We start from the raw sequence: 12,899 nt of genomic DNA, 5'->3' as shown, positions 1-12,899 counted from the left end.
TAGGTTAAAGTTGAAATGGTTGGCAATTGTTGTATTATGCTCAATATCAGGAAGTTAAGGTATGTGAGACTAATTCTCTATATTTGAGAATGTTTATGATTCTCCCTACACTGCATTTCTTTTACGACGTTACTAATTGTTGCGCCCTAATAAGGAATGTGATGGATTGATAAAGTTTCTTTCACATTTAATCAGAAATTCATTTTTAGCCCCGAGAATGAAATCCTATTTGATAGGAACGCTAAAATTTCCAATAAAAAAAAATTTCGACTTTGCCACAAAAAAAAAAGTCCTTGTGCCACGAAAATTTGAATTAGTTGGGTTTACAGCAAAAGAATTTTTGAGTTGGTGTCAGTGCCTTTGCATAATTAAAACTCTCATAATAACTGAAGGAGGGATGGGTATTCCTATTTAAAGAAACTTCCTCCTGAACTTTGGCAGTTGTCTCTACTTCCCTATGACCATGACGATCGAGAGAGACGAGCCATTGACGCCGGCCGGCCGGCTATTCGTCCAGCCGGAAATGGACCAAGTTATCAACTGTGCCATTGCCGTACACGATCCATTCGACGTTGACGCTGTCAAGTTGGAAATAAGCAATTCCATATTGGTAAAACATCCAAGATTCTCCAGCATCATGGTCAAAGACTCATGTGGTCGTGAACGCTGGCGTAAAACTGAAGTCAACGTTGATGACCACTTCATTATTCGCCGTGAACCTCTTACCGATGATCCTTCAGTTTCCGATGAAGATGCCATTAACGAATACTTAGCAGATCTCTCTGTTTCGACGCCGCTAAGTGTAACCAAGCCCTTGTGGGAATTTCACCTTCTCCTAGCCCATAAATGTGCTGTTTTGAGACTTCATCATGCTCTTGGTGATGGTATTTCACTTATGTCCATGTTTTTGTCTTGTTGCCGCAGAGCCGATGATCCTAATCAACACCCGACTAGTCAAGGTATCTCGTGTTGAACTGTGTCACTATCTAAAGTAAATGCTTAAACAGTAGAATATACACTTACTTTACTTGATTATATTCTCAACACTGCCCATATTATTAAGATTCAAAAGAAATAGATGAATCGAAAGAAAAAAATTTCTAATTAGTAATCAGATAATTAATGAATTATTTAGTCAAATTGTATCCGGAAGTTGGCCAAATTATTAACTCTTAGAATGAGTGTGGTTCTTTTCTTTTGAGTCATGTATATGAATTTTCTTTTTTTATAATGAATGAGAGTAAGATTCAAACTTAAGACTTCGGTACGTTCTGACTCCAATCTTGAATTGTATTGTCATCTTATCTAAAAACTTAAATCATTTGACAGCGTTGAGTTTTTTTTATTTAATCATCCCATCTTTAACAGGTATAGGGACTTCTACTTCGTTAAGCAATCATTGGAGATTGAGCTTAAAGAAATTGATGAAGGTGATATGGTATACGTTGGTGTATGTCATTAAATTTGGTCTGAGAAGTTTATGGTTGAAGGATAAGAAGACAGCCATAAGCGGCGGAGCTGGTGTTGAGCTATGGCCGCGGAAACTGGCCACGGCCAAGTTCAAGATTGATGACATGAAAACAGTCAAAAAAGCCATATCTAATGCTGTGAGTTTCTTCTAGCCTCCATTCTTATGACATTAGATTGGAATACTGTTGACTTTTTTTTACACTTTAATTTGATTGCATCGATTCGAATTATTTCAGAGTTCACGACCAGATATATGTGGGCAAGACACCATGTGACCAATCTCATATAACGACCTTTAAACAACTTGACAAGCCATTTAATATACTTAACGAAAATAGAGGGAATACATGAGTGATCCACCATAACGATAAAGTTGGCAAAGTAATCTTGTGGACAAAATAAAAGTGCGCTCAATTGATTTTCTTTTGAGTGTAATACATTTTGGAAAATTTTATGTTAAAGAAACAGATATTAGGACATTAAATTTTAACATATGGGGGTATGATTGATCAGTTGAAAAAGGTTAATATAGCCAACGACAATATATTCTTATCTATTCTGACTTAGCCCAATATTTGTCCATTTATTATTTTGCCTTTTAATGTAAAAGGAAATATGGACATTAATATTTATAGTGAAGGTGCATAATTGAATTGAAAAAAGAAAGAACTAATATTGCCAACATTAATAAATACCCAAATGAACTATTCTCCATCTATTTTGGAAAAAAAATGTTTTGTCCACTTTCGTCAATGGGAATTTATGTTCAATACTATCAAAATGGAAGAATGCAAGTGGCCTTGCATTGACAGTACCTTTTGTAGGACTCGTAATCGTGCACACTTAAAATTAAACTCTCATTTAAAATACTAACTACCCTATTTATACACTTAGCGCCTTAATCATATGCATTAATTATGCATGTCTACAAATCATGTCCTATCAGCCTTTATAGGGACAAGCTTGGAGCCTTAATTATTCATATGCATTAGTCGTACTAATGTTTAATGAGCTAGGGGTCGAATTAGGTACACGTTTCGTCGGTCAGTTAATCGATTGGCTAGTCGTTGTTCTTTTCTATAGTTGGAAAACACGTTAGGGAAATTAATGACTCAATCAATAATTGATGCGTCTGAATTTAGACCGTTTCATTCCTAGCTAGAATTAGTGGTGATATAAAAAGGCAAAATTTTGTGGCCGTGGAATGTACGTGGAGGATGTGACAAAGATCTATACTCGCTTTGCCTTAGGGGTATTTTGTCATTAATTCATTCCTTGTCTCTCTATTTATCACTGGTTGTTTGGGTATTGAAATGCAGAGTGTGTTAGCTTATGTGTCCCTAACTTCATTGAAAAATTCTTATTCGCATTTGTTTTTAAAAAAAATGGCGATTTTTCAATTTTTGGAAAAACTAATGATTTACTTTTTCTGATTTTTGAATTATTTTATACGTGGTCCATTATAATTGTTTTTGTGAAGAAACTATGTTCAATGCACGGTCAAGGAGAGTAAATTGATTAAGAATGTGACATCGAGGGTACATATTGAAACTCAGAATTTCTTTGACTTGTTGTTGTTGTTGTTTTTTTTTTTTTTTTTGGTGTGTGTAGATAAACTGCAATTTTCCTTTTAAAAAAATGTTCCCCATTTTGCACTCGATCTCTTCTTTTATTTTCTTTCCAAATAAGAGAACTGATCAAGACAAACTTCTCTCTAAAAGTATTGATAACCGAGTGTGTTGTTCTTACAAGTTGATATAAATATTTTGGACTATAAGTTACAGTATTTGATTTGTATTTTTAAGTTTGACAAGATTGTAGTCAATATATTCCTCATACTAAATTCGATCTTATCACAAAAAACGGATTCAATTCTTCTTCCTCCTTTTTCCTTTTCGTTCAATTTCATGTCAAATCATTCTTACATCAACGAAGAAAGTTGTCATTTCTTCTTCCTCTTTATTTCTTTCCATTCATTTTCATGTCAAAGCTCAACCGTCCCTTTTTTCGTGTTTGGCGTGTCAAGTTATCGAAGTAGCCAAGTTTAAGGTGAAAAGTCATTTGTCAAATATGCTTGACAACTAGAATAATTAAAGTCCCACAAGAAATAGCCATAAGAAAATATCTTCGAACAAATGAACCTATCCTTTATTTTTCTTTAATTTTATGGATATTGTTGCACTCCCTAAGGTTTTTCTATGATTGTATTTAGGTATAGTTATGGTCAGTTGACAGTCGTGTCGTATTCTGTAATAGCTAGCTGGATAGACTAGCTACTGATTTTGAATGCTCCAATTGGTGATTAATAGAAAAAATTACGTAGTTATTAAAAATAATGCTCCAAACTTAATTTCAATGAACACATGAGTATGTGACACAGAATAAAATTTTCCGTATATGAGTTAGGCCTTGAAACTAATGGGTTCGCAAGTACTAATAGGATTTTTTATGAAATTATAAAGTTAAGTTTTAAAAAAATGAAATACAGTAATATTGATGCCTAGTTTAAAAAGAAAATAAATTTTATTTTTAACATTTGAAGAGTTTCGTGTGAGAATTTGAAGCGCATGCATTTGAACTTACTTTAAGCAGAGGTGTAAATCCCAACATTTTTGTCATTTTTTGTTTCGTTGCCAAAATTTTCAATTATCGCAGACTGAAGAAATCCACAACCTTTGCCGACTCTCTCTTCTGTTTACAAGACAAATATGACCTTCAATATAAATCCACGAAAACAACTAGTAGTCTAGTACCCATGATGAAGCCAGGAGTAGAGATGTCAATATATAGATGCTATATAAATAAATAAATAAATAATTTACCTAGCTACACAATATAATTTTTCAAGAAAAGAGTGCGAGCTCGGCCACTGCCTAGTACTAATATGCAAATGCTTGATTTCTTAATACTGTAGACTATCAACGATGTCCTCTTTGGAATCATATCGTGTGGGCTCTCTAGGTACCTGGATCTTCGATCTCCCAAAGGTAAAATAAATCCCATATATAATTATTACACCACTTGAACCTCCTAATATCCTTCTATAAATTTAACACTAGAATATATTAATTAACTTGGTTCCGTTGGTTTAATTTGCAGCTCTGCAAGAAGGGCTTCAGATCACTGGAGTTGCCATGGTGAATTTAAGAAAACAATCTGGATTACAGGTGTAACTTCTTAACTACAAAACGTAACAATAAGAAATTTATATCATTTGTACAATGTCACGTCTTAGACCAGACATTGTTAACCTCAAACATTTTTTTCAGGACTTTTCCCAGTTGATGAATAGCAAATCGGGAGCAAGGTGGGGTAACAAATTTGGCATGCTTCTCTTACCAGTTTATTATCACAAAGGTGGAAGTGATCCATTGCAGTATGTAAGAAGAGCTAAAGAAATGATTGACAAGAAAAAGTTATCACTAGAGGGCCCTTGCTCCTACAAAATTGGAGATACTGTTATGTCCTATTTCGGAGTTAAGGTACACTTCTTAGACTCTATACTTCGAGGTGTCAAATGGAAAAGTTGAGTCAAATTTGGACGAATCAAAACATGTTAAATTAATAAAACGGTCATCACTGAACCCCTCCAAATTTTGCTTTGGTCAAATAACGAGTCATAACTCAACCCGTCCAACATGACCTTACCTCTTCTTTTTAAATTTTGCTTTAGAAAATATTAAATACAAAAACTATTGTCGTTCTATTAAATTTTTTTTATGTTTGGATTGCATTTTGACTTGTGGAGTTGCACGTTTTGGAATTTTGACTCAATAGTTTTACGGGTTATTTCGAGTTTAACCCATTGAGTCAAAATTAACAATTTAACAAATGGAACATAGTTCAACCCGTTTAAACTTAGAGCGGATTGTTAAAAGGGGTTTTAACGCTGTATACCCCCTCTATAAATCTCTTTACTCACTATGCCTTAATTATGAAAGTTACATTGTATACCTATAAAGAAATTACATCAAATATCTTGGTAGAGAATCTTATGTGTGTAACAACCACTATTAATAAGGGGATAATATCCCTTAAATATAGCCTTAATTATTGAAACCTGTACTCAATGAATTTTGAGATTCACATCTCCCTTAATTAAACCATATTCATATTTTCCATCAGAACTTCATTTTTGATATTATATACTCTATACTTTCAAATCTTCTCATATATTTTGAATATACCATAATATTCTAATTTGAAATACAATTCAAATCGAATATATCACAATATTCTAATGACAAGTATACTATCTAAACCAAGCATATCACAATATTCTAATTTAGAATATATTATTCAAACTAAATATGCCATAATATTATAATTTGTAATACATTATTCAAATACTATAATATTCTAATTTGGAATACAATATTCAAACAAAACATACAATAATATTCTAATTTGGAATACAATACTCAAAAAATATTCTACAATTTTTTAATTTGAAAAATCTGGTTTGAATACTTTATTCCAAATTAGAATATTGTGATATGTTTGATTTGAATATTGTATTCCAAATTAGAATATTGTGTTATATTTTATTTGCATATTGTATTCTAAATTGGAATATCATCGTTGTTTGATTTGAATAATGTATTTTTCATTAGGATATTGTGGTGTATTGGTTTGAATAGCATATTCTAATATTTTATTTTAGTTTATATATTATATCCCTAATTAGAACATTGTCACGTTATTTTATTTTTCTTTTGATTACATAGATAAAAAAGAAGAAAAAGATTATGGAGTACTTCATAGAGAAATTACTGGGGGGTGGACTTTTTGGTGAACATGTATAATTCTAATTCCTTAAAACGTGGGATGATGGAGTATTTTAAGGGATTTATTAAGTTGGAGTGAGATAATTTAGTTCCTTAAAAGGTGAGATTTATTTAATGGCATATAATGAGATTAAAAGTTTAAAAAGTAATAAACTTTTATAAAATAGGTATACAAAGGTAAAATAAATATTTCAAAGGTATATGGAGTTAACTAGCATTTTCAATGGGCATACCCTGTAGATACCACTTCTAATGTGGCTGCAATTTTCCAGTTTTTTTTTTAATGTTTTTAATAACTCATATTTTATTGTTCTACGTTTGTGGTATGCAGCCGGCTAGCTTGCTGAACTACAGAATTTTTAGTAATACCACATTTACAATCTCAAACGTGATCGGCCCTCAAGAGGATATCACATTCGTAGGGAACCGCATATCCTCCGTTAGAGTCACTTCTAGCGCCCTGCCTCATGTAAGTTTCTTATGTATTATTGCCTCTTGTCTATCTTTTTTTCTAATATAATCGTGGTATTTGGGCTAGGCTTGCGCGTATTTCGACTAATTTTACGGGGTACCCGCTGTCTCTCATCAGTACAAATATCGGATAATTCTATCCACAGATGAGAAGAAATTTATCAACTCTTTCATGAGAGCATAAATCATCATGCCTTTTGCTAATGTTAAATGCTATGATATTAATTCAGGCAATCACAATGCACATGGTGAGCTATGCAGGAAGGGCTGACATGCAAATATTGGTGGCTAAAGACATCATCCCTGACCCCAAAATCCTAGCCAAGTGTTTTCAAGATGCCTTACTGGAAATGAAGGAAGCTGCACAAACTGTTTGCAAAAATTAAAAGGATTTACTCACACACACTTTGATAGTGTAATTTATCCTGTTGTAGCAGGTTGATTGCCTTATTTCAGGTCACTAATTCCACTTATTATGCGTTATTATATATAGTTATCTTTTAGGTGACCTGATGGTATAAAAATTCTTTCACCTGTGGACCTGGGTTATTTAGACTGTAGAGGTACAGTTACATGTAAAGAAGTTGAGTACACAAGTTCCTTGCATATCTTTTCTGTTATTGAACAATAAAGTAATGAGCCTCTTTCTGAGGTTTTTTTTCTTCCCCAATTCTTGTTCTGCCCTTGATTCAAGAAAGTCATTGATTTTCTTTCATCTCTTGCAACATTGAGCAAATAAACAAAATTTTCAACCAATTTTATTTGATTTTTTGACCTGATCTAACCATTATTATAGAAAAGAAGCACCAAGATGGATCTGTAGCAAGTGCAATAAGATGCAAACAGAGGCTTTTTTACATAACAAGTACGTAAAGAATACACTCAAATAGGCCATGAAGGTAAGTTATTGAAGTTAATATCCAGGCTGCAGATACATGCATTACAATAAGATATATCTATGTGCATTATGTATGATCAAACTAAAAACTGCTTAGAAGTAAAACCCGATTTTCTTGCAGCATTAATAAGTTTCAATGCCTAACGGAAAGGCTCTCTTCTTGCTTCTTTCTCGCTTCTTCCTTAGTAAAAGCTTCCTTAGAAAATTCACCCCCCCGCGCTTCTTGGCTGGTAAAATAACCATAGTTCCCACATTCGGAGTTTTAGCTTCAGACTCATGTGGGCTTTGAGCTGCGTGAACTGTATCCATGGTTCTTAGGGGCTCTTCTAAGTTGGGAGAGTTGAGTTCCTCCTTTTGCACATCATCCTCGGATAACATCTGATCGAGTAGAGACATGTGCTTCCTCATGTTCTTAATGCTACCATTGGTGGCACCAACTGTATTTTCCTTTGGCAAAGATAAGGCCTTAATTTGCTTTCCTAGGTTCAGTATAGTCTCTTGACACTCCGCCAATTTTGCAGAAGCAGATGTTATTTCCCAGCCCTGCCAATTTGAACAATCATTTCTCTACATGATTCAGTAGATAAAGTACATATAGACAGTGATGCAAATAGGTGGTCCATTATAAAAGAAATATATATTCACGACTCTTGTTGTTGGAAGTATCGCCGATAAGGTATTGGAAGTACTATTTATGCAGCATATTTGTAATTCATATAAAGAAACAATATAACGCGGATTAATTAAGTTCAACAAATCATCAATTTGATCACTCTGAAGTGGCAGCGACTTTTTTATGCTTAAAGATTACGTACTAGTTTTTCAGAATTACAGTAAGCTTTACTTGATCTTGCATACATTTTCATTGTGATTGTGATACTTCTACTTACAACATACAACAGTTCACTGAAATCTATATTGAGTGGATGCCTGAGATCATAAAAATGCCAATACTCGATCAATCAATGCTTCAACCATCAATTTTATAAGAATATTGAAGTTCCTTAAGGCTTGATGTCACAACAAAATTGTAAAAGAAGATCCTAAACTAGACAAGAATAACACCAAAAGGAAAATCGCGAATTGGCAGAAGCAGAACTCACAGTTTGGTGCAGTCCTTTTTCTTGATCCACGTTGTCCACAGAAGTTCTCTTGTCAGTAATACTGCTTATCAGAAATTAGAGGAGTTAGACCCTTCATTATCTGCACTCTATTAACTAAGAGAACAAAATAACAATTGAACGATACCTTTCAAGTTGGAGTTGAAGCTCAAGGCAAGTTCCTTCCAGCTCTTCACAACAGTGACTTCTATCTTCCAATTCTACTTCAAGAGAAGATAGTTTTTGAAGTGTTTCATTTAGTTTAACTTTGGTCACAGTAAGCTGTGTATCAAGATCTTCGTTGATTGATTTCTGATTTTCCAAAAGATCTTCCATCATTCTTTTAGATTCTTTAGCTTCTTCCAGTTCAGCTCGTAGACTCACAATACTTTGTTGTGATTGCTTAAGTTCACTTGCCAAGTTTTCGCTCTTGTTCTTCACGACCTGCAGCTTGACTTGTACATCTTTGTTTGAGGACTTCATACTGTTTATCTCAGCTTTCAATCTTTCATTTTCTGCTTGGAGGATAGAATGAATTTTCTCCAATTCAGATATAACACTTTGCGTTGATCCCGGTTCAATTGTTAGACTATGCATCTTTGGAGAAGTTACCGGAGATTTCCAAGTAATATAACCACTGATGGGAAGCAGTTCAGACGGCCCAGTACATGGAGGGTTTACATTGTACAAAGCTACTCTAATATCCTCTATTAATTCATCAGTGCCCTTTTTCGAGACATGGCTTTGCTCCATTATTATTTTCAAGATTTCATGAAGCCAATTGGAGGATCTCTTGGACAGTGAATCTTGTCCTTGAACTTCCATTCCCAAGTCATATAAATCATGTTGTCCCACTTTAACTAGTTCCTTACCAGTCGAGTCGATCTGGTGTCCATGTATCTCTATTCTCGAGGAATCTGATAAAGCGGGACTTGCATCTGAGGGAGGATAAGAACTCCCTATTGTAGAATCAACAGCAACTATTGCAAGTTTCTCCATTTCAGCAAAATCATCCATCAGACACATCTCTGAAACCCCAATCATTTTTGAACAAATACTTTCATCTCTCTTGCACGTGTCGTAACTTGATATTGAGGAAGTTTCATTTGATAGTGGACTAGCCAAGGCCAGCTCTTTGGAACCCTTAACAGAAGAATGGCAAATCTCAACTTCTTTCCTTCCTAATAAATCTTTCAAAGCCTTGTTCTCTCCCTCCAGATTACACATGCGTTCAACTAGAAAAGTTATCTCCTTATGGCGAAAGTCATCCTTCGCTGTGTCTTTAAGAATTAAACTTCCAGTTGGGGGATCTGACTTCCTCCTCCTTACGACAGTTTGACTTTTTTCTTGCATTTCAATTTCATTCTTAACCTTTGTCAATGCAACCTGACCAGGCAGCCGCTTGCGAGATAGAAGGCGTAATCTTTGACATTCTGCTTCCAATTTTCTAATTTTCTTCACATTCTCTAGTTGCTGCTTATGTGAGGCATCCAAAGAGCGACGGCTGAACTCCATCTCTTCATTCCGAATATGGAACTCCCTTTCAAGCATCTGAAATTCATACCTCAAAAAAGAATTTTCTTTCTCTACAGAATCTAACCTAGACATTAGTGCATTAAACTCTGCTTCTGCCTGTGCACTGCTCTTAGTTAGATCTTCAACTATCTTACCTTTCACGAGAAGGACCTTATTTAGATGAGAATTCTCACGTGTCAAATTTGTTATCCTTTTACTTGTTTCTGCTAATCTGTCCTCTAACTTTTTGTTCGCCTTCTCAAATTCTTTTGACGTCCTCATTACAGCGTCACGTACTTTTTGCTCTTGTTCCTCTCTGAGAGAAGTTAATTGCTGTATATGATCCCTCAGCGCGGTGTTCAAGTGCATTATACTTTCATTAGCAGCTTCTCTCTGGTGTACTGCTTCATCTAGTTCTTTTTTTAAGCGAAGTACTTCAGCTTCTGCTTTCTTCTGACCTAAAATTGCATCTAATATGTCAGTAAGGATACTAAGTTGATCTAACACTAGCCTTTATGGAAAATGGAAATAAAGGTAACCGAGGAAATGCGCCTTAGCAATATTGAACAGGAAAAATAAGAACAGTTAGTTACCTGCTATAGCTTCTTGTTCCATTTCTGCAGACCGTATCAATTGTTCATCTTTAGAATTAGACTCACTGAGGGCGGTAACTAACCTCTCGTCTAAAATTTTCAATGATTGCTCCAGAAATATTTCCTTTTCATTTGGAACTGTCTGTCCCTAGACATAATTAATTAGTATCCTTTAGCACAAAGGGAACGTGTCCGAAAGAATGTTACAACAGTGAGCTAAAACCTCTGTCACATTAAAGTTAAATTTTTAAGTACCTCTACTCCATTTACTTGAGCAGGATGATCAGATTTGCTGATTGAAACAATTGTCTTCTCTGAAGATCGTTTCCTCGGCCATAACCATGACTTCTGGTCCATGATTTACTGTAACCACGAAATTCAGTCACGAATTTCAAGAATTGCAAGAAAAGAGCAAATGACAAAGAGTCAAAGAGCAAATAAAGAATCTTATTTTAGCCATTTGGTTTCTTCTCTTTTTCCTTTTGAGCACTATAATAGAGCTACTGACAAACAATTCACAGATTTTACTAGTTAAACCGGTCGATTAGAACCAGGAGAAGGAAATTCAATTCACCACTGACACCCAACAAAACTTTGCAACTCAGAATCAACCTCTTCAATAAACTAATAAAACGCTTTTCTATCTCTAAAGAAACTTAAAAAGCTTTAAAAACATGAACATTGCTTCATTTTTATCAACAGGGCCGAATACAGCCTATATTTAACAGATTCATACCAGTATTTTCATCACGGAACATAGATATATACCCAAAAAAATTACTGTCCTAGAATTTCAACAAGGTGCCCCCCTCTCCCCCCAAAACCCCCCCTGTGAAGGTTATAGGGTAGCAGAGTAGGGAAAATAAGGGGTAAAATTTTGACACAACATAACTCCCTAAAATCGTACAGTGGTTTTTTTAAAACTAAAAATGAAGAAAAGACCAATAAAAAGACACAAAAAAATTGAAGAAAACAGAGAATAAAATGCACGCATACTGTAAAATTCTACTGTTTCAGTATGTTGATATAACTACGGACATAACGAGAAAAAAAAGAAGCTCAATACTCCATTTTTAAGCAAAATGCAAACGAATAACTATCATAAAAAAAACAAATTAAATTCACTAAAACTACATGAAGAAAACCCATAATGAGTTTTTAACAGTGAGATTAAACTTGAGCAGTCAACACTCACCAACCTCAATCTAGCATGCACCAGCAGCTACTGATCATTACAAAAATAACCAAAACTTGTTGAATTCTTGGACGTAACCTTACTGCAAGCTTCAAGAAAAGTGGTTAGTAAAAAAATCGACCATTTAAGACACCACCTGAAACTAAGAGAGTGAAGAAATAGCTGAGAAAATACATCACTATAGCCACCGACAAGTTAAAGTAATTAAGTTACACACCTGGGGAGTGAAGTGAAACAAATTTAACAACAAATAGTGGGTGGGTCTCACCTTCACTTTGGCATAGGGGTAAAAATCCAAAGTCAAGAAAAGATTAAAAGTAGCTATGACTAGCCAGTAGCCAGTAGCAGAGAGTAAGATAAAGTTTTTGGAGGGTCCATTTTTCACAATCAACCGTTGTTGCTCTAATAATGTCTGAAAACGTTACACTTTCAAGACATGCACGGTTATATTTCACCATCTGTGAATATCACGCCCCATCGAATATTAAGTACGTGTAACCTTGTGGGTTGGTTTTGTTAATAATTTTTACACTCTCAAGTTATGTAGACCAATCCCACCAGTAACATTTGATATCAAACTTAAATAGTAACGTGAAAACTAAACTAATAATATATTAAATTATATTGATAGTATAAAAAAATTATATATAAAAAAAATTGAATTCATTACATATTCAGGAGAATGTGACATAAATGTACGTGAAATAGGGTCAAGAGAATTGATTGTTGCATAATGATTTTGTCCCTTTATGGTAGTCTATATTTTCCTTTGTATTCAAAGACTAAAAGAAGCATCTTGTCTTACCTTTGTTTTGAAAATAATATTTTGTGGTACCCTTTTCTTAGTAAAGGTATCAAATTGGGGATCGT

The 12,899-nt window shown here is 34.3% G+C and overlaps 2 protein-coding genes across 9 annotated transcripts; one reads left to right on the top strand and one right to left on the bottom strand.

Annotated features, from left to right (window-relative positions):
* LOC104085770 (wax ester synthase/diacylglycerol acyltransferase 11-like) lies at positions 1-7,398 on the top strand. The gene is made up of 8 exons (XM_018767159.2): positions 1-59; positions 442-959; positions 1,369-1,607; positions 4,385-4,457; positions 4,570-4,637; positions 4,740-4,952; positions 6,589-6,726; positions 6,959-7,398. The coding sequence occupies exons 1-8, from the start codon at positions 16-18 to the stop codon at positions 7,112-7,114; spliced, it is 1,449 nt and encodes a 482-aa protein (XP_018622675.2). The 5' UTR covers positions 1-15; the 3' UTR covers positions 7,115-7,398.
* A 162-nt stretch (positions 7,399-7,560) lies between these two features.
* LOC104085739 (filament-like plant protein 7) lies at positions 7,561-12,415 on the bottom strand. 8 transcript variants are annotated; one of them, XM_033653317.2, is made up of 7 exons: positions 12,247-12,415; positions 12,030-12,171; positions 11,090-11,197; positions 10,835-10,982; positions 8,875-10,699; positions 8,730-8,790; positions 7,561-8,169 (listed from the first exon to the last, which is right to left on the bottom strand). In XM_033653317.2, the coding sequence occupies exons 3-7, from the start codon at positions 11,189-11,191 to the stop codon at positions 7,750-7,752; spliced, it is 2,556 nt and encodes an 851-aa protein (XP_033509208.1). In that variant the 5' UTR covers positions 11,192-11,197; positions 12,030-12,171; positions 12,247-12,415; the 3' UTR covers positions 7,561-7,749. The 8 variants fall into 8 exon arrangements, with proteins under 8 accessions (XP_033509208.1, XP_009588155.1, XP_009588169.1 ...); XM_009589860.4 differs by having other exon boundaries at positions 12,030-12,111; XM_009589874.4 differs by having other exon boundaries at positions 12,034-12,111.
* Between the last annotated feature and the right edge of the window lie 484 nt (positions 12,416-12,899).

The sequence above is a fragment of the Nicotiana tomentosiformis genome, chromosome 1 (assembly GCF_000390325.3).
Source record: "Nicotiana tomentosiformis chromosome 1, ASM39032v3, whole genome shotgun sequence".
Taxonomy (NCBI): Eukaryota; Viridiplantae; Streptophyta; class Magnoliopsida; order Solanales; family Solanaceae; genus Nicotiana; species Nicotiana tomentosiformis.
The sequence above is the reverse complement of the archived record's forward strand: the minus strand, read 5'-3'. Positions and strand labels throughout refer to the sequence as shown.

What these genes read in the sequence shown, in the direction of transcription:
- LOC104085770 (XM_018767159.2), top strand. Translation starts at nt 16, where the DNA reads ATGGTTGGCAATTGTTGTATTATGCTCAATATCAGGAAGTTAAG. An exon ending in AAAAAGCCATATCTAATGCT is followed by an intron (nt 1,608 to 4,384) that starts GTGAGTTTCTTC and finishes TTAATACTGTAG; the next exon opens with ACTATCAACGATGTCCTCTT. An exon ending in GGATCTTCGATCTCCCAAAG is followed by an intron (nt 4,458 to 4,569) that starts GTAAAATAAATC and finishes TTTAATTTGCAG; the next exon opens with CTCTGCAAGAAGGGCTTCAG.
- LOC104085739 (XM_033653317.2), bottom strand. Translation starts at nt 11,191, where the DNA reads ATGGACCAGAAGTCATGGTTATGGCCGAGGAAACGATCTTCAGAGAAG. An exon ending in CTCAAGTAAATGGAGTAGAG is followed by an intron (nt 10,983 to 11,089) that starts GTACTTAAAAAT and finishes AATTATGTCTAG; the next exon opens with GGACAGACAGTTCCAAATGA. An exon ending in CTTCAACTCCAACTTGAAAG is followed by an intron (nt 8,791 to 8,874) that starts GTATCGTTCAAT and finishes TCTGATAAGCAG; the next exon opens with TATTACTGACAAGAGAACTT.